General features: G+C 43.3%; 1 protein-coding gene across 3 annotated transcripts in view; it reads right to left on the bottom strand.

The window, feature by feature from the left end:
- ATRN (attractin) overlaps positions 1–26,511 on the bottom strand; it is a 148,461-nt gene that overhangs the window by 24,017 nt on the left and 97,933 nt on the right. For 2 of the 3 annotated variants that reach the window (XM_053975390.1, XM_053975387.1), the window contains exons 25-26: positions 18,455–18,516; positions 8,253–8,331 (exon numbers count right to left, since the gene is read on the bottom strand). In XM_053975390.1, coding sequence (XP_053831365.1) covers positions 8,253–8,331; positions 18,455–18,516 — 141 coding nt within the window. Of the gene's footprint in view, positions 1–8,252; positions 8,332–18,454; positions 18,517–23,389; positions 23,441–26,511 lie in introns of those variants that run through there. The other variant, XM_053975389.1, reaches the window with a different exon arrangement.

The following is a 26,511-nucleotide window of genomic DNA, read 5'->3' on the forward strand; positions in this document are numbered from 1 at the left end:
CATGGGAATATTTTAAGTCAGTTAGGCCCAAAGAGGATTTAAAGGCAAGGTGTTTGACAGCCTTACAAAGAAATCACACAAACCTGTCCTGGAATACAACTCTGGCCTTCAATATGTGTATAAATGGAAACTGTGAGAATGTGCACACCTTTCATTTGCACTGAGTGCGACTTTTTTCCATATCGCAGAATTATGGAATGGTTTAGGTTGGAAGACAGCTTGAACACCATCTTGTTCCATCCCCTGCTATGCTCTGCCTTTCTCCTGGGGTGACTTTATGATGCTCGTATCCCCATTCGTCTGCTTAGCCCAGAAATAAGTTTTGCACCTTTAAGGCTAGTTCTGAGAGCAAAGGGGGAGAGAAGAAGCGTGCAGTTTGTTTTCAGACACTGCCCTCACTGCTCCACATCCCTGCTCCTGTCTGCAGCACAGACAGACAGCGGGACAGAGCTGCCCTTTGCTGTTAGGTAGTTTCAGCTCGCTGAGGCAGAGAAGTTCCCTGGACTGTGGTTTTTCTCTTTCCTTGGAGCTCTTCAAACCTGCTCTGGGCTGAAGCTCCACCTGAGGCGCAGCGGGCCGGGCCTGGGCCCGGAGGGACTCATCAGAGACTGAGGGAGCCGAGCTGCAGCCCACGGAGGGACTGCTGAGTTTGTCTCTCTTTGGGAGCGGCAAGAGGTTTTATTGTTTGATATTGTTCATTCTTTGTGCTGGTGAATGCTTTGCCCGTTAAAGAAACAGTTTTTTCCACTTTTCTCCAAGGAAATCTTTTCCCAAACCAGTTGAGGGAGGGGCTGCTTGAATTTCCTTTCTAGAGGAACCACTTTGGAGGTTTTCTCCCAAATTTGCCCTAAACCAGGACAACCTTCCACTAGACCAAGCTGCTCCAAGCCCAGTCCAACCCAGCCTGGAACCCTTCAAATGAAGTGATTCCTACCAGGAATATTTTAAATTCACACACATTGAGTAATGGACAAACTAAAATGAAGAGTGTGTTACTGATGGGAGAAAAACCTCCCGAGTAAGTGAGGAAAGCCTTGCCAGGCAGTAGTGCAGGGTCTCTCAGAGAAGACAAACAGCTATTCAGGTTACCAGGTTAATTGACTAATATAACCTATGGCGTGTTTCCTGACAGGAAAAGCCTGGACATTTTATCCCCACCATAAAGCAGCCACAAGGCTCCGTATAACCATTCTGCTTACATCCATCTCACCAAGTGCCCTGCAGAGACTGCTTCATGAGCACAGGGCCCCGGCAGCTTTGGGGATGGGGCTCTGGTGTTTTCAGCCATGAAATAATGGTGATTTTTCCAGAAGAAAGTCACATATTCTGGATTTTATTTGCTCCTTATGAAGAATGGCCTTAAAAACAAGCTTATCAAAACAGTGATCTAGAACTTGTAAGGAACTCCAGTATCTATATAAGCAATTTGTCACCATTTTTTTTTTTTTTTTTTTAAGAAGGAAAACACACCAGGAAGGAAAATAGTAGGAACTCAAGGAGGACAGTAGTGAAGTAGTGGCACAGGGTGCCCAGAGCAGCTGGGGCTGCCCCTGGATCCCTGGCAGTGCCCAAGGCCAGGTTGGACACTGGGGCTGGGAGCAGCCTGGGACAGTGGGAGGTGTCCCTGACATGGCAGGCGGGGAACAAAATGAGCTTCCTGGCTCCATAGGAGAATCACTGTACACTACTTGGAAGTAACATATAGGTCCTGCTGTAGGAACATTTGCTTTATGTCATCGTAACTTGGCGACCATGGGGGAAAGGAAGTTACCTTCCAATATAAATGTTGGCATCAGCAAAAAATAAACATACAAGCCATAAATATTCCATGAAGATAAGCCACAAATGTCTCAACTAAGTGATTTAAAGTATTTAACTACAATTACACTAACTACCATATAAGTCAACAAACAAACAATTTTCTCTGATGCTTTCATCATCACTGAAAATTAAGTTTTTAAGCCCCTAGAGCAGTGCACATATTAATGTTAGCTAATTAGTTTTGTAACTGACTTTGCAGGCTATGTTGAAAGAGAGAGGAGGAGAGAATTAATGTTCAAATCCTTCTCAACAGGCATTTCCACACTTCAAAACTATAACAAACCAGAAAGCAAAGCTGCTGGGAAGTTGCCTTATGCTGGAATGACAAAAGATATTTAATTCAGGGCTGATTAAGATAAGCAAGTTATTCATCATAATCATGCCCAGTAGGAGGGCATAGAAATCCTGACCTTTAATAAGAAGAATGAGATCATTTTTAAAAGACCAGAAGGATCTAGTCCATGCAGACTAAAATATACACCAATACCTGATAATTACACAATAGCACAATGAAGCTTTGACTGAGCAGAGCTCTTCTGGAATAATTACACAATCTCTCCCTGATTTTTCCAAATAACTAAATTAGATACCTGTATAGCTGATGACTACCATCAGAAAGAGACCTTGGAGTCTGAAACGAGAACAGCTTCAATACACCAGTCGTGGCCTTTTTTTAAGTAAGGCTGAACTCTCCTAGAGCTGGGCTTGATAGAATCACAGAATCATGGAGTGGTTTGGGTTGGAAGGGACCTAAAAGCCCATCCAGTTCCACCCCCTGCCAAACAGAAGGTTTGATCCAATGGGTTGGTATCCCAAGCATGATACTCCAGCTTCATCTAATTTGATACTCCAGCTTCATCTTTGCTCAAGCTCCCACCAGTTCTTCTACAGGATATAATTCTCTAGCACCAACTCCACTGAAGACCCTGTCACAAGAACTCCATGGTCTGCCAATGCCACGTCTGTGGCTGCCAGCCCCATCTGACGTGTCCTACACAGAGAGGTGAGGGATCCAACTGGTCAGCTGGAACTGGCCATCTGCAAGTTCCCCCAGAGGAGCTGCACTGGGCACAGAAGTGACAGGAGCATGTTCAAACAAAACCAGACCATCCATTTCCCCCCTAAGCAGAAGTCTCTTGCCAGCACTAATATTTTGGGATGTTTTTCCTCTTCAGGTTATCTTTTATTTCTGCTGCAATTTCCTTCCAAAACCACATGGATCACTGCAGAGCACAGAGTGTTTGTATTTCGGAAAAAGCCTCCTGGCACTACGAGCTGGTTCCCATTCATGGATTTTAAATTTAGGGAGAGTGGAAAGTTACAATTATTTGATCTGACCTCTTGCCTAGCAAGAGTCACTGAATTGCACTATGTGATTGACCTAGAAAAGGTCCTTCCAAAAGCACTGATTCTGTTTCGAAAAATATAAATTACTGGCATTGCTACTCTCACCATTAAAAATAGGACAAAAACAGAACAGTTTTTTACATTTTTACCCCCAGCTGCAGACATTGGGTGTTACAGACTGGTTTGGTTTGGAAAGGACCTAAAATTCATCTAGCTCCAATCCCCTGCCATGGGCAGGGACATACTGTTTAAACTTTTGGCTGATCCTTTAGAAGATCCTCATCCCATCATGAATTGTCTATGATTCTATATAAACCTTCTACCAAACTTTAAAAATTCTCTACAAATCCATTTCCCATATGATTCCTTTCCGCAGCCACTGATTTGCATCACCAAACCTCAATTGGAGAGGTTTTCCTTGGAGAAAATGAGGAATTTGTGATGCTTTAAACCCTTGCTTATCTTCCAGATAACAAATTAATCTTGCAGTGTTGCTCTCCACCATCTGCAACACCGAAAACATTGCCGAGAGTAGTGTGGACACAGTACTCCAATAACTGGTTACACCTGATAGTAACATTGAGCTCTTATTTTACTACTCATAAATGTAGGAAATGGAAATTTACATACAGCTTTTAAAACATCACAGCCACCATCATTTCAGTCTATTGTCCTGGGAACAGCTATTCTGGGAAGTAAATCCACCTTCACTGCATAAAAAAAAAAGATACTCAGGTTCATGTTTCCCATTGTAATGTGAGAAATTATTGTGCTCACCACGTGACTCGACCTCCTCAGTCACCTACTGGCTGTGATTTCTCACTCCTCCAATTCTTGTTCTCCCTACAAACCACCCCAAAGCCAAGCTTAATATTCTCTTTTTGCTGACAGACACCAAATATTGCTGTCAGTGCTACGGAACAAGAAGATCTATGTGGCAAATGACTGCTGAGAGCTCGGTGATTACACCAGTAAACCTTTCAAAGCACCTGGGACTGCCCAAATCTAGAGAAATTTGTTGCCAGAACTTTTAATATTTCTGCATAAGTTTGATACAAAATCCTTTGGAGCAGATTCTGGTCCAAAACACCACTGAAGACTCTAAACAAAGACGAAGATCCTGAATTACAGTTAGTTGAAAATATTCCAAATCGAAAGCTTTTTCTTTGACCAAGGATGCCCTTAATCACAGTCTAAGAGAGAAGATCTAAGAGATGAATGAAATACTAAGGGATGAGAGCAGGAAGGAGAAGAAAACGAAGGCAGGGCAATAAATAACACACAGCACAGATCCCTTGGAACATCTTTGCTGTAAAAAACACAGGAATCTGCTTGCCTACGTGGTATTCTGTGTGCATGGGTGCTAGAGCACAGGATGCCAGTGGAAATAAAAGCACAACTAAGTTCTGAATACACTTGGGAGGGATAAAGGTTTCAGCAATGAGGTTGAGACAGAGCAGGATAATTCCTGCAATAAATCAATACACGAACCCCCTCCTGAATAACTGGGTGGCTTGCAGAGTAAAAATATTCAGTCTTATATAGCCTTGGCAGGAAAGGAGGCAAAATACAGATCATTTTGTTAAGGGTGAAATGGAGATCTAGACACCCAAATTTAGTTATATCTGTAGGTGCTTGCTATTGATACTCCCCCCACATTCTGAGGAGGCACAGGGAGTGATCCAGCTGATCCTCCCCACCCCGGGTCAGCCACACTCCCTTTGCTGGGAGGGAGCTATTCCTTGCTCCCAGTGAAGGAAACAAAGAAGAGTGAGGGTCAAGAGGATTTGGATGCAAATACAGGACAATAGGACAGAAAATTCCTGACAACAGATGAGCATATTGAAATTCTAACATCATGCTCATACTTTGTGCATTATTCTCTATTACCACTGTGATTCCTTTAAGATGTCATTTTCTACAGACAAGACAGAGAGGTTTCCTATGCCTATTTCCTAATGTCATTCACCTCATTCTAAGCCTCCTATAAAAGCTGCCTTTTTATTTCTATTTTCCCTTTTTAAGATGTCTGAAGACACTCAAACATGGGGCTCAATGGCAAGGGAATAAACACACAGTTTACAATTCCATCTCCTGAATGCCTGATGCAACACAAATTCCCATTTTTACTGCAGGTCGAGTTTTACACTCTGCAAGGCCTGAACTTCAGCTCAGTGTTCCAAACTCATTTTCCTGCAAGCCCACATTGGCCACGCTGTGTCTGCACACCCCACAGACCCTTCAGCCTGGATGCTGAGAAGCATTGACACAGACACCTGCAAGCAGCTGGGCAGAGAAGTTTAGCTGAAATACAGAAAATAAAGTCAGGAGAATCTTGTGTGTTCTACTAGATCCTGATGGAGACTTTGGATTTGTAGCATGCTGCCTTCTACGTAAGGAGCAGAGCAAACTTGGTTTCAACCAAATGATGCTGCTGTGTTCCATTACCAGCCACACCAAGCACAGCTGTCTGCCTCCTCCCAGCACATTTCCCAAGCAATCCTGGCTGTGTAATTTTGACCACTAAACTTGGCAGCACACTCCTTTCCTGCCCTACACATATGTCACAATAAGCCTCAGCACTGCCATAAGGATTTGGGCACCTGCAGTGCTCCAGCTGGAAGCAGAAGGGAGGGACAGCTGGGAATTACCTGCACATTGCATCACATCTTACTGGCCTCTGGCCTAAAATCAGACAACAAGCACAGAGTTACTACACACACGGGAAGTTACTACAGAGTTACTACAGATGTGAGAAACAGGTGATTGTAACTTGGCTACTGCTAAAAACACAGCCCAAACCAGAGAAAGATCTTCTAGTTCCAACCCCTGCCATGGGCAGGGACACCTTCCACTATCCCAGGGTGCTCCAAGCCCTGTCCAGCCTGGCCTGGGACACTGGGACATTGATCATTATTTAAAACTACTAAAGAGACTTTTGCTTGGGTTTATCGAGAATCAGTAAAAAAACCTCCACCTTCAAGCTGTAAAATCATTTTAGATACCAAATTCTTGGGTGGATTTTTGCTTCTGGAGAAAGTGTATTAATATATGTAATTATGGCACAAAGATTTTAAACTGTTTCCTTAAGATTTACAGTATTTTTTACAGAAGATGAATGGAACAACAGAAATCCATTCATTCCACTAGATAAAAAGAGCAAGATAAATAACAGCAAAAGACAGGAATGTGCCTGGAAAACACCACCTTTCAAACAGCCACACATGTAGATTGAATTTAGACTGAAACATGCCAATATGTTGCCAGTACTCCAGTTTGGTTGTTTTTTTTTTTTTTCCCTTAAAACATGTATCAGACTGTAACTTAATTTATAGAGACATTTCTCACTTAGGCCACCACTCAAATACTTTAACTCCAAAGCACAGTATTTACGTCTTGGTCTATATTCCTTATACATTCCTAGGTAACATTTAACCCCAGGAGCCACAGGGGATGTTATGCTGACTCCAGCTTAGTTTCTTGCCAAGAAAACAAGCAGGAAAAAAACAGCTGCCCTAGTAAAAATTTATCTACCTTCAGAGAATACAGAAAACCTCAAAGACTTCCATTATTTCCAGGATTAAGGGTTATCTGTTTGAAAAGCAATGATTATATTCTGCAGTGAGTTCACCAGTAAGAGCAGAAACATCTGAAGCAGAAACAGGAAGAAGAGAAGAGTTATCAGACATCATCCTGCTTTATTACCAGAGAGGAGCTCCTCACATGGAATAAATTCATATTATTCACACCACTGCACTGCAAAGTACAACCAGCTACAGATTTCTGATGATATGCAGGAAACAGGGACTTGCAAAGAATTCCAACACCATAAAAATTAATCCCCCAAATCCTTGATCAACTCCTGTGTGGGAGCAAATCACTCTTGAACACAACAGTGACATGAGTGAGTGTCTGCAGCTGCCAAGAGCTTCAGCCCAGCAGGACAGCTGGGAGGAAAACCTAGAGGAATGGGCAGATCTCACCTGAAAATCCCAAAGCAGGGGAGAAACACACCCCATTCCTCAGAGAATCTGGCCTCAGGTGATGACTTACAGATAAGTATATACAGAAAGGGCACACGGACTCGCTCAAATGATGTCTGGCTTCTCTCATTTTGCATAGAAATAAACAGCTTAACACAAGACCAAGCTCCTAAAAATAATTCTAGATGCAGCTCAGCCCAGCCTCTGGTAGCTGCATGTTCCATGCTCCTAGCACACCACGGAAACCCAAGGAGTGTGTGGGTGGCTGCCTGTGGCACCCAGGACTTCTCTAAAACACAGCTCGTGTATGTGGGCATCTGTGCTGAAAAACGGGGACTGAGGACACGTTCTCTGTGACACAGCAATTGCCCACCTCACCTTGGTCACCCTGAGTGCTTCGGGTGGAACAGGAAATCAGGTTCCACTGAGAAGCAAGAAAAGAAGGTAGTGAACAAAAATAAATCAGGGAAAAACAAGAAGGAGCCAGATTTTGGGGGTGTAAAGCACTAAGTTATTTACATGATGCAAACACAAAACGTTGTAAAGCTCATTTGGACCATGGGTAGGTGAAAAGGAAAAAACTTTTACTCTAAAATTCACATTTTTAAGGGGTAAGCCACTGGGTGGCTTCCCCACCTTTTTCTTATGCTTCTAATGTTCCAGGGGGACAAAAAAAATCAACCACCCAAAATATCTGACTAAGATTTAATTTGAAAATGGGTATTTGACTTCTTTTTTTAATATATTATACAAGAGCTGAAGTTTTTATTTTCTATTTCCTATTTTGAAACAGATATAAAGAATCTCCTAATTTATGTGGTTTGGTACTTATGCTGTCTAGAAATAGAAGTTCTGGGAATCTAGGATATTCACCCCTATTTTTTTGGTGCTTCACAGAAACTGCAGCAACAGGATACTAAAATAACATAATTTGTCACTGAAACTGTAATCAAAAATACGCTAAAGGCCTAAACAGCAGCATTAACTGAATTAGTTTAGCTTTCAATTTAAGGTTAATGTGATGCATATATGAATAAATATGCATCTAGAGAGAACAACTATTAGAAAGTAATTTAAGGACAAACACTTTATCCCTCTCACCTCTCTCCGTCGTGATGCCCAGCAACTTTGTTTAATCTTCCAAACCACAGCTGCCACCAGGAGCAATGACAGGAAACAACTGGAAAGGAAAGGAAAATAAATAGAAAATAATATTTTATTGCTCTTGCTCATAACACACTGGCAGCTGAAAAACTCTAGGAAATGCAAAGTTAAATGAAAATTTCATATATTAGAGATGCACTGAAGACAGATAATTCAGCACAGTTCAGTGCTTCTGATACCCAGTGAGGAATGACACACTTATTTTCATTATTTATATTGTTGTTTCAAAGTTCCTTATCTGACTTCCTTAAATGACAGTAAGCCTGAAAGATTTTATCAGATTTAAAAAGCCACTATTGCCTATCTCTGGTGCTATTTTAAGTGAGAGGATAACCACCAAAAAGGAAAGCCTTGAAAGAAGTAGAGAAATTTGATTATTATTTCCTTTCCAAATTACAGAAGTAAGATACAGTGGAGAGCAGGCAGGCTGTTGAAGAGCTACAGCCAGGCATTTCTTCATTTCCCCAAATCTGTATTGGTTTTCTTCATCAAAAGAGGGGGTGAAAAGGATATATCAATTTCTGGGGAAAATGCAGGGAAGCAGATATAATAAAAAAGAGTAATAATAACAATAATTATAATAATTACAATAATAACTGACTGTATTGACAGATATGATCTTATCACACTGAATACCTAATGAGCAACTTCAAGGCACGCAAGCTAGGATTAAAATCTGAGCCCCAGTGGAAGCCTCCCTCCTCAAGGATTGCACTGATGGGTTACAGAAAACATCTCCAAAGCCCTCCTCATGTCCCAGCACGTATGGAAAGACAGGTTAAAGGAAAGTTTCCATGGAAAGAAGAACAGGTGACTGATGTCTCAGCTGCAGCACTCACAGTAACCACGGGCTCTGGATGCTCCCAGGGCTGTCTCTCCAAGAGAGAACTTGCCCAGAACTGTAGGGATGTTCTCACACTGCACCCTGCCAGGAGGGGACAACCGGGGTCAGGCTCTGCTCCCAGGGAACAGGAGGAGAGGCTCAGGGTGGACATTGGGGAAATTCCTACATGGGAAGGGGGTCAGGCCTTGGAAGTGCCCAGGGCAGGGCTAGAGTCCCCATCCCTGAGGGGATTTCAAAGCCCTGTGGATGTGGCCCTTGGGGACTGCTCTGTGGGGGCAGTGCTGGGGGACAGCTTGAACTTGCTGATCTCAGAGGGCTTTTCCAACCTAAATGATTCTGTGATACTATGACTTGGAAATGCCTATAATTAAACACCAGGATAGACAGCAGGAACCAGCACTGAGAAACGCAGAAGGTGAGGAGACACTTCTTGTTGCCCAATCACCATCTACAGACTACGTGATATGAAAACTCCATGGATGGAGCACAAACACCCAAAGGCAGCCAGTCAGTGATGGGATTACATTTTTCAGACTTAGATATGCACAGAAATATGCTTCACTATCATCTAGCATATAACATTAAAAAATGTGCACTTGTTTGACTTGAATGGTCCTGTCACAGGGTGGAATTCCCAGACAGGCTGTGGCTGCCCCTGGATCCCTGGCAGCATCCCAGGCCAGGCTGGACACTGGGGCTGGAGCAGCCTGGGACAGTGGGAGGTGTCCCTGCCCACAGGACTGGATGGGCTTTAAGGTCCCTTCCAACCCAAACCATTCCATGACTTTATGATTTCAGATGCAGTTTATGTGCAACATAAGCTGCTGCCAGGGTTTATCTGTGTCTACCTCCTCAGTACACCTTTATTTGGGGAAACAAGATGGAAATCCAAAGGGCAGAGGAAAATGCCAGCAATGCCAAAAACACCATTCATCTCAAGCACCTCTGATAAATTACCCATTTCAGAGGAGTTTCTCAGGAGGAGTTTTTCAGGAGGTCAGGTATATAGATGAACTTGCACTGTGCCACCCTCAGCCACAAAGTCAGTGAGGTCTCCACCTTTACACAACAACACACTCCAGTCTCGTGTATCCATCAGACAGCTCCAGAAATACACACAGCAATGGAAGATACACATCAAAACATGCTTAACTGCTGTAAGGATGGCCCCTTTTTAGGAAAAAAGTGGCCTCAGCAATGAAAACTGTTGGACCTCTTATTTTGGGTCAATTTCATAGAATCACAGAACCTATGTTGGAAAAGACCTCTAAGATCATAGAGTCCAACCATTAACTCAGCACTGCCAAGGCCACCACTAAACCATGTTCCCAGATGCCACATTTTTGGTGGCACTGTAAACATGTCTCCCTACATATTATTTACTCCCTTGGAGAAGAAAGCTAGAGTGGAGAACTAAGAGGATCACGTTTACTACTAAATCCCCTTTCCAAAATGCAACACTGCACAAGTCTGCATGTTCCAGAGTCCTTCACTGGCTTCTCTTTCCAGCCCATTTCTGAAACCACAGCCAAGATTTTCTTGAGAAAATACAAAGAGGAATTAACAATTAAAGACTAATAAAAACTTCTCCTAAAACGCTCAACACAGTACCATTGTATTTCAAAAGAAGGGCACCATACATCTTTGTATTGTCACAAGGAGGCAGCAAATACCCACAAAAGCTATAAAATCACTAAGGAAATATATTTTCCCCCTTGAACTAACATCCCTTGGAAGCACTCAGGGAGAAATAAAAGGCAGAGCCTGCTGCAGTCCATCACCTGCTGGAAGAGCCCCCGGGGCAGAGCAAAGTCAAGATCTATTGTTGCATTTACTCAGCCTAAACAATCCTGAAATAAGTTAAAAAACCTGATGTGAGCACATCAGTAGCTTTAAAGAAGGGTTTTTTCCAAGTTTCTGTGGGAAAGCAACATTGCAAATATGGAAGCAGCAGAAAGAAGCAGCTGCGTGCAGAGAGAGAGGCGCTGGGAAATTATCTGGAGTGAGAGCTGAGGCTGGCAGAGTCCTGGGTAGAGCTGTGCTCTGCCCTGCTCTCTCAACAGCTTCAGACACATCTCTGCCATGAATATCCACCTGCTTACAAATGACTTCCAAAACAAACATTTTCTGCAGGATTTGCTTTGCCCTCTCCTTCTCTTTTCTTCTCTGAAAAGAACAGCCTACCAAGAGCATCCTTCACCCCAGAAATCCACTCTTCACCCAAGTCTTCTCTCTGCAGCTTCCCCCATCTCAAATGGCTCCAGGCAGAGCTCAGAGCCCCTTGCAGGGCTTGAAGGGGCTCCAGGAGAGCTGGAGAGGGACTGGGGACAAGACCTGCAGGGACAGGACACAGGGAATGGCTCCCACTGCCAGAGGGCAGGGATGGATGGGATACTGGGAATTAGGAATTGTTCCCTGGGAGGGCGGGCAGGCCCCAGCACAGGGTGCCCAGAGCAGCTAGGGCTGCCCCTGGATCCCTGGCAGTGCCCAAGGACAGGCTGGACATTGGGACTGGGAGCAGCCTGGGACAGTGGGAGGTGTCCCTGCCCATGGCAAGGGGGTGCAACAAGGTGATCTTTAAGTTTCCTTCCAACCCAAACTACTCTGTATTTCTGCCAACTGTTGGATTTCCATTTTCCTATAGCCTGTGACATGTCCAGTTTGAGACCAGTTAAATTTTTCCAACAGAAAAAAAGGAAACCAGCAAACTCAGGTGTGGAATCAGACTGGAAGGAAAAAGAACCATCAAGAGCCACCTAACACCCTGGAGAGATTTTCATCCCAAGGAAATTTGAACATGACTCCATTTCAGCCAGGTTCTACCAAGCAGAGCTTCCATTGGCTCACACAGTTATAAAAATTTGTGCTTACACAGCATCAATATTGCAATGCAGGGAGGAGATACATTTAAATTTTATGGACAATAGTCTATTCGGCAAATAGCTTTATTAATTCATTCTTAATTATTCATTAGATTATTTCAATACAATAAATGATCAATGTGGTTATAAATAATATCTCCTCAGTTGGCCTCAACACACACATCAAACCTCAGCTGATCAGCCTTCAGGATACCACAGGGTATTCCCACAGTGACACAAAAACCTGAACTTAAACACACTGTCTGGTTTTATTCTGGACTTTAATCTCCTTTTCACCACAGAGAGAATATTCTCTCCACTCCTAGTATCCTTAAAGCTTTTCATACAGGTACACTTTCATTTTTAGATATCTGGAAAACTCCTTCAGCACTTTACTGTAATGCATTCTCAGGTGGGGAGAAGAAAATCCATCTGGTGTATTAGGGCCCAATTATTAAACCCTTTTGAAATGTTTATTCACATCAGAATTGCTTGTAAAAATAACGGCAGCTTTAAACACCACAATGTACAGCAGCCTCACTGCTAATGTGCTTTAACATATACAGGTCACTTAATAATTTCAGAAAGCACTGCCATGATTACTAGAAACACAGCCCAAGTTATTTTGATGAATTAGAAGCTATTTAAGTGCTATTTACAAGTAAATTTTAATATGCTGGAGAGCTACAGGATACATTTTAAAGTACTGGATGCATTAATCTTGAAATAATTGGAACAAGTATATAACCATGTGGTTAGTTGGGCTCTGTCAAACAGCTGCCTGCAGCCCACCAAGTCAGATTCCTGACCTCATCCTTCTGCTGAAGATGGCACAAGGCTCAACAAGCCACAGCTCACCTTAGCTATGGCAGAGGAGGGCAGTGGAGGCAAGGGGCTGGAGTACAGGGGCACGGGTTAAACCCAGGTGGAAATGAAGCACTGCAAAGCCACTCAACCCCCTTCTCTTCTCCCCCACCCTGGTGGCATGGGGAGGAGAATCAGATGTTAAATTTGTAGGCTGAGAGAAGAACAGTTTAGTAATGGAAAACAAAAGAAATACAATAAATAGCTAATAATAATAACAATATTAAAAAGAGAAATGAAAGAAACCAACCAAACAGCTGATGCACAATAAAACTGCTCAGCACCTGCTGACCAGTGCCAGCCCCCCTTCCCAGATCAGACCCTTGCAGGTAACTCCCCCAGTTTATACCCTGGGTATGATGCTCTGGGCTGTGGAATATCCATTTGGCAAGTTGGCATCACCTGTCCCAGCTATGATCCCTCCCAGTTTGAGTAACTCCTCACTGGCAGAGCAAGAAAAAAAACAAAAAAACAAAACAACTTCTGAGAAACATAACTTAGCAAAACCCAAAGCATCAGTGTATTATCAACATTATTCTAACTCTGAACACAAAACACAGCACTAGAACAGCACCTGAGAAGAAATTAACTCTGTCCCAGCCAAAACCAGGACAGCAAGTCTGATGAGAAGCAGCTGAGGGAGCTGGGAAGGAGCTGGAGAATTCCTGAGGGAGCTGGGAAGGGGCTGGAGAGTTCCTGAGGGAGCTGGGAAGGGGCTCAGCCTGGAGCAAAGGAGGCTCAGGGGGGACCTTGTGGCTCTGCACAGCTCCTGCCAGGAGGGGACAGCCGGGGGGTCGGGCTGGGAACAGGGAACAGGGACAGGAGGAGAGGGAACGGCCTCAGGGGAGCCTCAGGGTGGGCACTGGGAATATTCCTACATGGAAAGGACAGGGCTGGAGTCCCCATCCCTGGAGGGATTTCAAACCCTGTGGATGTGGCAGCTGGGGACATGGGCAATGGGGGCAGTGCTGGGGGAGCGCTTGAACTCGCTGATCTGAGGGCTTTTCCAACCTAAATGATCTTATGATTCTATTCTGTGATAATGGAGGATGAAGTAAAGAGTGCTGAGAACATGGAAAGAAGGAAGTTATGGATGCTGTACTGTTAATATTCTTCATTTTGTTAGAAATATTGTGAAGATATTCCCAAGCTCTTCCTTTTTCTAAGAGGAAAAGAAAAAAGACTCAGACTGTATTTTAAGCACATATTTAGTAGTGCCATTTGTGCTGTAGTAAAAAATTATTTAATAAGCAACAAGAGTAAACAAAATATCTGCAGCATAACTACAGATATGAATTACTGCAGGAGGCCATTCCCACTTAATGAAAACACTGGGAAAATACATACAGTCAAGGAAAACAATATACAACACATAAAACCATCTGCCTGAGTCTTGTACTGAGCAAACAGTGCTCCTGCTCAAGTTTGTCTGAGGAACAAGTCCAATTATTTGTATGAAACTAAAACTACACAATTTCCATTCAATATTCAGACCCTAATAGGGGCACATGAGGTTTGATGTGCCACCATGAAAACACTAAACTGGCAGTGCTTGTTCCATTTCTGAAATAACACCCATTTTTCTAACAATCATTGTAAGGCTTTGGTGGGACACTTTGGATCATGGAATCACACACTGCTTTGGACTGGGAGGGACCTTATATCCTGTTTCAACCACCCTGCCATGGGCAGCTACAGCTCCCACTGGACTAGAGCAGACACTGGACTCCCTTAGAAGGATGTTTCAAGGACAGATAATGAAGACAAGACAAACAGCAGGCAAGAAACACAATGAGTTGTGCATGTGATAACCAGCAGAGAAGTAGAGTAGAAGACACCTGAGGTATATGGTAAATCCATGTAGAAAAGCTCAAGATGAGGTCACAGAATATAATCATGGAATGGTTTGGCTTGGAGAGACCTTAAAAGGCCATCTAGTCCAACCCCTCTGCCATGAGCAGGAACATCTTCAACCAGGTCAGATTGTTCAGAGCCCTGTCAAGCCTGGAGCGGAATGTTTCAGTGATGGGGTATCCATCCCTTCTCTGGGAACCCTATTCCAGTGTCTCACCACCCTCACCATAAAAAATTTCTCCCCTGATCTAGTCTTAATAGATCCTCTTTCAATTTAAAGTCATCACCCTTTGTTCTGTCACTACAGGTCCCACTTAAATGTCCACACCCATTTCCTTTGAACCCCTTTTAAGGATGTAGAGATCCCAATAAGGTCTTTTAAGTGCTCTCTAAGCTGAAGAGAAGAAAAGGAAAAGGGAAGAATGGAAGAAGGAAAGAGAAAGAAAAAGGGGGAAGGATTATTGGGCAGTAACATGTGCTTACAAGGCCACAAATATTTTTACATCTTCTGTACATAAAGGTACACTGGTGATTAATACCTGTGATAGGTGTGCTGGCAGACAGATTTTTTTGGAAGTTAAGGAAGCACAGATACTAATAAAAAATTCTCATTAGAAATTGTCAAAATAGCTCAAACTACGTGCTGAAAGACAGCTGCACAATCTGTAAATTAAAGAACTGTGTTATGAAAAGCAGAAAGGAGGAAAGGGAAAACCCAGTTTACTTGCAATTCGTTAGCTTTGCAAAGGTTAACAATGGTTGGAATATCATTTCTCCTCTGGCTCTGATTATAATCAGTACTTCACAGTTCTACCCAACCTTTATCCACTGACATTTTCTTAGCTTAAAGTAGCACATTCATGTGTACAAATTAAGGGTCATACACAGCCCCCTGCCTGGCTTGGTGCTGAACTCCAGGAATCCAACAGCCTCTCTAAATGTGAGGCTCAGCCTTCTGATCACAGTAGCCAGCTCCTAAATGAAATGAAAACCAGTCCTGTGTCCTGCTCCACACTGCCTGGTGCTGTTTGAAGGCATGACCAGGTTCCTGCTTTTCCATGCCCCTGTGCACCCCACAGGCAGCCCAGCCAGTGCCTGGGATATCAAAACTCAGCAGTGCTAGGGTTTGGCAAGCCCATGGCTCTCTGCGAGGACTGCACTGACCTAATTCATCTCCAAAGTCAGCAGTGAAACTGAAAATCCCCCGGTTCCCTCCCAGGTGCTCCACACAGCTCAGGGCACAGATGATGCCTCCAGTTGCACAGCAGAAAAGCACAGTTAGGATGGGCTTACAACCAAGTGGGGGAAGTGGCTTCCAGAATACAGAAACATGCCACAGCAGCTCCAGTTCAGAAAGATTTCCCAAATTCATGGAGTCACAGAATGGTTCGGGTTGGAAGTGATCTTAAAAATCACCTTGTTCCAGCCCCCCTGCCATGGCCAGGGACACCTTCCACTGTCCCAGGCTGCTCCAAGCACCATCCAACCTGGCCTTGGACACTTCCAGGGATGGGGCAGCCACAGCTGCTCTGGGCAACTCCTGCATTTCCTGCAGAACAGCAAAATGAAGCAACACCCTTAAACGTGCAAACAGAAAGCCTCTAAACATCTAATTTCCAGAAAAACATCTCTTTAGGTCTCCATTACACCTAAGAAATTGATACATATCCCAGTTTTTGAGTTTGGTGTTAATGATACCAACTGGTTTTAGGTTTTCACAAAGCATTTTCCTTGCCTCTATTTTAGGGAGCAAATTCTCAGCCAACTGTTGCTTATTAACAGCACAGGGGGCTCTCAGGTATTAGTTATTTATGGTCTGCCTTGGATCCCACAGTAATTATGAAATGTGCCCTAGAGCATTAAAAATGCAAATGTTCAATAGTTTCCCCTACACCCAGTGAGATGAATCACGCTGTTCTAATCCACTGGTTAATTAGGGAGTTATAGTGACTGTAAAATAAAACACCTGGAGAGAAGCTTAGAAGTAGTGAAAGAATCAAAGAATTTCTAGCACATTATAAATGCTTAACTGGAAAACAACAGTAAACTGTCTTCTCCCAAATCCATGCGTTCTTATTCCTCTGGCTTGTCAGATGTTAAATAATATTGCAACTTTGTTTCTCAAGGAGATCCATGTGGTAACAGTGATGGAGGAGAGGACACTTGCAGCCTTTGGACAGGTATGCTCAGCTGCATGTGCTCACTGAGACACTTCGTGCACTTATCTTCTGCTTTAACCTGGGACTGGAATCATGGAAGGATTTGGGTTGGAAGGAACCTTGAAGATCATCCAGTTCCACACCCCTGCCATGGCAGGGACACCTCCCACTGTCCCAGGTGCTCCAAGCCCCAGTGTCCAACCTGTCCTTGGGCACTGCCAGGGATCCAGGGGCAGCACCAGCTGCTCTGGGAATCTCTTCAAATAATGAATCTGGAGCTCCTCATCCTGAGGAGATTAAACCCTCATGTGAAGATGTAGTTGGGTCTGTAAAGCACTAATGGATAGGTTTTGTAGTGCAGATTTATCTTATACAATTAGAAATCAACTAAGGAACCAACTGCTTCCCTCTTCATTTTCCTAATAAGCAATTACCCTGCCACAAAGATTTTTAGGAAGGATGCTGACTGCAATTAATTCAGCAAAACAAATGATTAAGCCTGAGCCAGGAGTAACCACCTACTCTGCTCCAATGGCAGGAAGGTGGTGGTTCAAACCCACTGTTTCCCAGGGACTGCACTAAAGCAGATTCTACTCTCTAAAAGCTCCATGAAAAAAAAAATTATATAAACCACTTGTCTGAAGGATATGTCTGGAGCTTCTTGCTTTAATTAAATTTAGCATGAAATCTAAAGCAAGATATTATTCCCACTGCTCATTTTATACCAGGCATAATATTGCCTACTTTAAAACAGGCTGTAAGACCTGGAGTAGTGCTTACTCCATGTATATCCCTCCTGTAGGACTCCTTATCGATCAGGTATTGGTTTACACTTCTGGAGTATTAGCATTCCCTAAAACAGAGGCCAATACACTGGATTTTGAAACTTTGAAGAGAGGGCCTGCTGTGCTTTGGAAGTGTTTCACCTCTTTGTTAGGTCTGTATTTTTTGGAGGAATGAAGAGGAGACAAGTATTGAAATGGCTTCTGTAATGGGTTCTGAAATGGTTCCCACTCTGAGGGAATCATCAGTTCACTTGACACTAAGAAATTAACTTAGAGCTGAGTATGAAAACCAGAAGTATTTGGCTTCTATTGAACTGTAACACATGTTTGCATTTTACTTGACATACTTTCAGAGTTCAGTTTAAAATCAAAAGGTGGTACGTAAAGAGCTGGAAAGTACTCCAGACTTAACTCTTTGCAAAATAACTCCCCTAGTTTATGGCTGGTGTGAAAACCTGCAGTAAGTCACACACATCTGTGGCAAGTCAATGTTTTCTACACCCTCTCAAAAGGAACTTCTCCTTTCCCAAAAGCCTCTCCCAGGCTCCCTTTCCCTGCATGCACTGGAATCGTGCATTGGCAAAGATGCACAGATAATTCATTTTCTTAACATAGCTCCTAATTAAATATTTAAATCAGAGTGAAGATTTCCATTTTCTAGGCTGTGCTGTAAGCAGAATGTTTAAGTTAAAAAAAACAGACCAAGAAGAACCCAAACTCTGAAGCCCAGAACCTAAAGAAGTAAGATTTAGCTGTCTTAAATGAAAAGTACCTGAAAAATGTCACAAAGAACTGCACCAGGTCCATAAAGTTGCTGTGCTGTGAGAATGCAATCTGCAAAAGAAAAGCAAATGCTTTCTGTTACTTACTGGAAAGAAAATTAATATTTCAAAATATGTAAAAAGGATTAAAAATTACAATGAAAAGCACCTTTACTCAGATCAATTCATATTTTTCGACACCATTTTTGAAAAAGAACAGAAATGTTCTGAGGGAAAAGAAAATAAATTATAACTTTGTATTGTTTTGAAAACACATATCCCAGAACTGTAGCTGAACAAGTAACTCTGTCTCCCAGCCATGTTCCAAGGAATATTCTTCAGTGCACATTGAAGAAAACACTACTTCAAAAACTTAGAACAGAGGTTTCACAGAGCTGCAAATAATCTTTAATTAAAAGTGAAAATTTTAATTATTGTTTACACAGCAACCCAAAATTTAATATTTACGTTTCAAACAATATCCACACAACAAAATCTCCTTTAAAAAGGGACTTACACCAAGAGCTGCACAGAGGCACGAAACACAGAAGATGATAGACACTGTGAAAACAGCTATGGCATTCATCTCAGCTCACTGCCCTGCAGTCCCACGGCAGAGCAGGGAAAAACACCAGAACATTTGGGACAAAACCAGAGGGAAGAGGCCAACAGGAAACTGGGAGGTGGTTAGAGGCAAAAGGGAAGATTAGGGAGCCTGGGTAAAAATAACAACGTGGAGGGGAGGCGAGCCAAGAGAAAAGCAACTTGTGCAATATTAGGGATCAGAAGTTCTTTCCAGGTACCTCCTATTTCCTCTGCCTATCAATCTCTCAGCACCACAACAGCATATTAACTCTTTCATGAAGTAACATAGCTTATTCAGAATTAAAGTGAGATCTGCACTGACAAACGCTTGTCATGGATACTAAATCCATTTCTGGTGTCATTTGTTGTTTTTCTCCCTTAATAAACAGTACTTATGGCAACATTAGCATAAGCATAAATCCCTCCTCCCAGCTATAGCCACATCCCAGAATTCATGAATATGTGTAAAGTGAGTCATTGCATGGGTTTCTGTTGCTCTGGAACATTTTCTATGATCATATTTGCTTTAAATATCCATTGTAACTTGGTACAGAAGCTGCCCCAAATATTTTTCTTATCAATAAACTGAAATATTTTGAAGTTGAAAGTTCCTTTGCAGTTCACAACCACTGTGTGGCTGGAAAGTGAACTCCAAACCTGCACACCAGATGCTGCAACCTCAACAGTCCTGCCTACAGAAGACAAGAAAACACAGAGTTACTTGTTGAGTTTTGCTTCTGAAGTGCTTCCCAATAATCTTCTGATTATTAAAAGACAGCAAGATTTCACCTTTTGTGTAAAAAATCAGTGCCTAGTAACTAAAGTGGTACAGTATTTGTATAAATGGATATTCTGGATTAAATATAATATTCTGGAATGTATTTAAGGCAAAGATAATCCTCACTGAAATATCTCATCCCAAAATACAAATATGTAATGCAGCCAGTATAAAAAAAAACAACTTTTCTTATTATTTCTGAGAACAACCATGATGCTGAGTGACTTTAAGAGATACATTTCAAAATAAAGCCCTTGTTATGTACCAACAATTCTTTAGTAAAAAAGAAAATTAAAAGCACAAGGGAATCACTGACAGGCCAGTCTCCTGTAGATGAGCATCAGGATGAGTTTCTGTGATGGAAACCAAAACTTGCTCCCATTAGAAGAAAAAATAAACTGTTCTTTTTAAAATAAGAGAGATTCTATGAAAGATCAATGAGACTGTTACCAGAGAAGGGCTTCTTATTTTTTGATAACAACTGCAGGAAACAAATAAAACCAAAAACAAACAAACAAAAAATAATGTAGGTTTATTTCACACAGAAGCCTTACAAATGCTTTACCAGTGGTGATTATTTTCTCTACCTGTTGGAGTTCTTCTCCTATAAAGCCCAATTGAGGACCTGTACCTCATACATGGATTAAAAAAAAAACCCAGGTTGTTTCTACAATTTATTCCTCACAAGCTGAAAATACTTTGTGCCATCAAACCTAACCAATCTGTGTCACAGGCAATTTGGTCTCATAATTGTTAATGGTTTGCTTACTTAGAGCTTAATTTCCCCTAATATAATCTGTTCCCAGGACTTAATTAATTCAGTTACACTGAAAGTTTGGTTGGAAATAGCTGTTGAAAGTAGGCTGTTCATTCTGGATCCATGAAAAATATGGCACCAATTTCTTAGCAGACTGGGTTTTTAATTAAGTTTAGCTGACAGTAGAAGATTCATTTATCCATTCTCAAAAAACTAATTCTGTACCAAAGGCTGAAGCAGTTTAACTGCAGGAAAACTCTGTGGGGCTCGTGCTGGGGACCTGGAAAGGCTCCCCAAGGTACTGGGCAGAACCTGAGCTCAGCTGCACCATCAAACCCCCACTTTCACATCAAAGAATCCCAGAACTGCTGAGGTTTAGGCTCTGGGCCCATCCAGTCCAACCACCCCCAGCACTGCCACCACTGCCCCACGTCTCCAGGTGCCACAGCCACAGGGCTGTGAAATCCCTGCAGGGGGGGGACTGCACGGGGGTCTCCAGCCCAGCCCTTTCTGGGAAGAAATTTCCCCTAACATCCACCTTAAACCTCTCCCTGGGCACACCTGGAGTCACCCTCAGCCACTGGGGAGCAGCACCCCCAGGTCCTCTCCCATGGAGCAGCTCCCTGACCCTTCCCAAGCCATGCAAGAGGTTTCACACCCTGTTCTTAGGAATAACACAGCACCCTCAGATACTTAATTATGTTAATTCCAAAGAACATGACAAAGCTTATGGTTATCTTATCTGGAAAGGTACCCTGGAGAGCACAACTGCCTGTCCTGGTTTTCCTATTGCCACATCATTTGAAGTACCAAAATAATCCACCCGCTTTCCAGAGAACCAGAAGTAGCTGGCTGCATGGACTAACAAAAAATTATAATCAAGAGCTTTACATTTTTTATCATTTGATTAGCATAAAATATGAAGCCAAGAAGAAAATTTGGCTTCCTCTAACTCGCCAACATCTAAAAATTGCACTGGTTTTGAAATCAGTACACACAAATTTCAAAGGAGTCAATGGCAAATGACTTGGTCACAAAATAATATAAGCAAAGGAAAAGTGTATTTGAACCCAACAGACATTCCAGTAACAGTTGGTGTTTCAAACTCAAAATATTGCTGGAGCTAAATTACAGCCTGTGGCTGATAGAAATTTTGAAAATCCAATTAGAACAATTACATACCAGGACTTGGTTTGCATAGGCACCAGAGTCTGCTCTTCAAGAGAAAAGAAAACTGAAAATAATTTTGAGATAACAATTTTGTACTAAAGCAGGCCAACTAAGACCTAAGTTCACTTTAAACTTGTACAGGCAACAATACCTAAAATTATTTAAACCTCTCTTTTTGTGATCTACAAGTGTTATGAACTCTTTAAAAACAAATTGAGTTTCACATACCACTACTACCAAAATCAGTTCACAACCAAATAAGAAATTATGCAGCATTTTTTTGTTAAATCCAGCAAGAATTAAATTTGAGTAACTCCTCCCATTTAACTGTAATAAACAGATGTGCAGGTTATCCAGCACAGCATAACTCTTTCTACTTATGCTAGAAGTTACTGATATTTTATAGGAAGCCAAACTATTCAGCACAATGGGATTAGGACAACTTCTCCAAACTCAAATAATTTCCAGTATTATACATAATATTAGCACCCTTAATCTAAAATGAACTAAAGAACTGAAAATGTAAGAGTTGGGGTTGTTGCAGAAGGCTCTGGGGAGACCTTGCAGGGCCTGGAGGGGCTCCAGGAGAGCTGGAGAGGGACTGGGGACAAGGGACAGAGGGACAGGAGCCAGGGAATGGCTCCCACTGGGAAAGGGGAGATTGGGCTGGGATCTTGGCAAGGAATTCCTGGCTGGGAGGGTGGGCAGGGGCTGGGCTGGAATTCCCAGAGCAACTGTGGCTGCCCCTGGATCCCTGGCAGCGCCCAAGGCCAGGCTGGACACTGGGGCTTGGATCCACCTGGGACAGTGGGAGGTGTCCCTGCCCAGGGATGGGCTTTGAGGTCATTTCCCACCCAAACTATTCTGGGATTCTGTGACTGTATGGAGGAATATTTCAAGTATGGCAATTTCATACCATAATTTGGTACATTTTGGGTCTCTAAACACTTGAGAAAACATGAACAACCACAGAAAATAGTGTTTCCACAACTTTTTTACCTTGGTAACAACTCAGGATTATTGACGCATTATATTTCTACTTTTCTTCACAAATATATAAAGTGACTAAATTCCCACCAGTAGTGCCTTCCTTTTCAACCCTATTTCATATCAGGGATGAGGAAAAGAGAACCTGAAAATTATATTTTGCACAGGACATGCTCCTAGAATAGAACTGTGTAAGAAAGAAAAATAAAATTCTAATTAACTTCTGAAACCAAAGTGACCCAACAGAGACAGCGCAATGTGAATCTGGCTCCCAGAGCTTGGGGCTTGCTGTGAATTCAGAAGATATCAAAAGGTCCAACTGCTACATCCATTAACCTCACCTGGCAGGTGGGAGAATGCTACACCACTACTGTTTTGAAAGTCTACAGGACTATACAAAAATTTAGAGTTTTTTGGGCTGATTTCTGCTTTTTATTTCAATCTAGCCCCAGCACCAAAGTTAACGAACAAAAAGCAGCAGGGGAAAGTGGAAAGCTGGGAGTTCCACAGGCTTCCAGTGAGAGAAAGCCACAGGCCAAACAAGCTGCAGGTGACATTTATGCACATCCTCCTCTATTTCTTCCCCAAAACTCCATTGTCTTGTCTCTTTTTTCCTATGGTTAGAGGCAAGGATTCAATCTGACCTTGGCGAATACAGACAACACTTACAGGATGCCATGGTCTGAATGCTGAGTGCCGGTGCCTTTGTCAAAGGACCTGCTGTAAAACAAAGGGGCTTTAAGTATTCTTGAGTGATGCCAAAGTCATCAAAACATTCATTTTGCCCTCTAGAATAATGCTGGGGGAAACTTCTCTTCTGCTCAGGAGTATTGTCATTGCCTGTTCCAGTTCTCCTTCAGACACAAACACAGTGTGCTCTGATGGAACTCCAGGCCAAGGCCCAGGCTGCTCCTGGTGCTCTCCACTCCAGAGGAGCACTGAGCCAACTCCAAGGGCCCTGGCTGGGAGCTTTTGGGAAAAAATGTGCCAACACAGCAATCCAGCTCCACCACCTGAACATGGTCTCAGTCCTGCCACGTGCTGCTGCTTCCTGTGTTCTGTGAACATCTTTAATGAGCCATGGAAGTCATTAAGGCAGCGGAGAGCTAATCACAGGAATGAAGGGCAAAAAGCCTTTCGAAAACACCCTTCAGAAGCTGGGGTTTGGGAGCTGACCCTGCTCACTGAGGGACGAGCAAACACAGCAGCAGCCTGAGAGGAGCCTTTTTCAGGCAGGTGGCTCTTAAACAATCCCAGCAATGTCAGCTCCAGGGAACGCTTTCCAGAAGGAAGCGTTTGTTCACCTCTGCGGGTGATCTGTGGGATTGAGACACAGATTATGACACCCAAATCCAGGGTCACAGGGGCATTCCTATCAGCCCTTTACACTCAATGGAAACCTCATCTGTGGTTCAGCTGACCAAGGCACATGCCTAATAATAAATAACAAAACATTATTACCTGACCAATTCCATAACAGAACTGTAAACTCTGAGGCACACAAAGACAGCTATTTGCAGACCCCTAAATTTAGTTAGTTTAAATTGCCCTGGTGCATCCTTGCCCTTGGTTTCATGGATGCACTGGAAACTCCATTTGTTGACTAAAGAGGGGTAAAAGCTATTGCAGCTGCCCTGGGACACCTCACCTGGCCTCCAGCTGCTACTCCAGGATCACAGAATAGGCTGGGTTGGAAGGGACCCTAAAGCCCGTCTCATTCCACTCCCTGCCGTGGGCAGGGACACCTCCCACTTGACCAGGGTGCTCCAAGCCCCATCCAACAGCTTTGTAGTGAATCTCTACCCCAATCACACCATGGAAGCAGAAGGACATTCTCTTGCAGAGGCACCACAGATCTCTGTTCTAAATGAACAGCAAAACTGCACCCAAATTTGGAGTTTAGGTAGAAAATCTAACCTAATCCACAGGCAAAGATTCTCTTTGCAAGTTAAACCTTAGGTTTCAGAGAAGAAAGGATCTTAACAGGAGTCAATTGTAACTTGAAAAACTCTGACACACAACAAGTTGAAGTGGAGCATGATTAGGAGGTGGGAGACCCCAGAGAGTTTGTAATGCACCCGATGCTTTGGTGTGGACATCAGAAGCAGCACTGGAAGGGGCTCTGAGCTCTCCCTTGAGCCTTCTCTTCCCCAGGCTGAACACCCCCAGCTCTCATTCTGTCTCCAGAGCAGAGAGGCTCCAGCACTTGGAGCACCTCCACGGCCTCCTCTGGCCCAGTTCCTCATCTACTGAACAGTTCACCCATCAAATCCACCTTTCTCCAAATCAGAGAGAGCTTGGTGCAGCTGAAGAGGTTCCCATGCTCACATTTGCATTCTACAACAAGCAAAAATTTAATCCTCACTCAAATTTGATTTTCACACCTACTATTCCAAGTCACTCTAGTCCTGCATGAAGGATGAAAGAGATTAATGACTTACTCCTCACCTGCTCTAATATTAACTGAGCCATTGAGCTTTATGACACAAATACTCACTACTGTGCAAATATAAAACCTGCTTCACTTCTGAACTTATTCTGAGATGAAAATCGATTTACATTCCAATACTGTGTTGCTTTCCTGCAGTAGTCACAAATTGTCACTTCTCAGCTAATTGGCTGCAGTCAGCAGTTGGCTCAGAAATGCCAATTATACGTGTTTTGTCTTCCCATGTGAACTCTCTCATGTTGTGCAGAGCGAACACAGGCACGACTGTCTCTAAATTAAAAACAGTGCTTAAGATATGGTCCCAAATTTCACAGCATCCCAGAAATTATCACACAAATCTGGCAAATGAGAATTATTTGTTTAATAAACAGCTAGCAGCTGAACTGTGATGCACATCTAAATTTAAAGTGCACTAGGAAATAAAATTCTGGAAAGTCCCATAATTGAAACAGCAAACTCAGCTCAGACCATGCACACCTCCACATGACAGAAACATGCCCCAAGAAAGCCAAGGCAGGGCCAGAAAAACTCAATTCTTCTGAATCCTCAGTGAATTCTTCTGAATTCTCTGAACTTCTCAGTTCTTCCTTCAGGCCACTTACAAGAAGAAAGACCCTGAGGGGCTGGAGCCTGGCCAGGGCAGGGAACGGAGCTGGGAAGGGGCTGGAGAATTGTTGAGGGAGCTGGGAAGGGGCTCAGCCTGGAGCAAAGGAGGCTCAGGGGGGACCTTGTGGCTCTGCACAGCTCCTGCCAGGAGGGGACAGCCGGGGGGTCGGGCTGGGAACAGGGAACAGGGACAGGAGGAGAGGGAACGGCCTCAGGGTGGACACTGGGGAAATTAGGGAAAGGGCTGCCCAGCCCTGGCACAGCTGCCCAGGGCGGTGATGGAGCACCCATCCCTGGAGGGATTTAACAGCCATGTAATGTGACATGGGTCAGTGCTGGCCTTGGCAGTGCTGGGGAACAGCTGGACTTAGAGGGTTTTCCAACATAAATGATTCTGTGATCCTGCAATTGCAACAATTATTCTGGAGACAAGGAAACTCTGAGGTACTTGGAAAAAGTGGTTAAAAATAAAGATTCTAAACCTTGAGACAGAAGACATGTCACCAGTAGGAAAACACTCCCATGGTCTGAGCTCCAGGTCCTCAAGCACCTCCCTCCAGTCCCAGCTGCTGCAGTGCAGATGCATTTGGGAGGGACCCCACTGCACTTGGGAGGGAAGGATCCCGCTGCACTTGGGAGGGAAGGATCCTGCTGCACTTGGGAGGGAAGGATCCTGCTGCACTTGGGAGGGAAGGATCCTGCTGCACTTGGGAGGGAAGGATCCCGCTGCACTTGG

This window comes from Vidua macroura, chromosome 4, assembly GCF_024509145.1.
Source record: "Vidua macroura isolate BioBank_ID:100142 chromosome 4, ASM2450914v1, whole genome shotgun sequence".
Taxonomy (NCBI): Eukaryota; Metazoa; Chordata; class Aves; order Passeriformes; family Viduidae; genus Vidua; species Vidua macroura.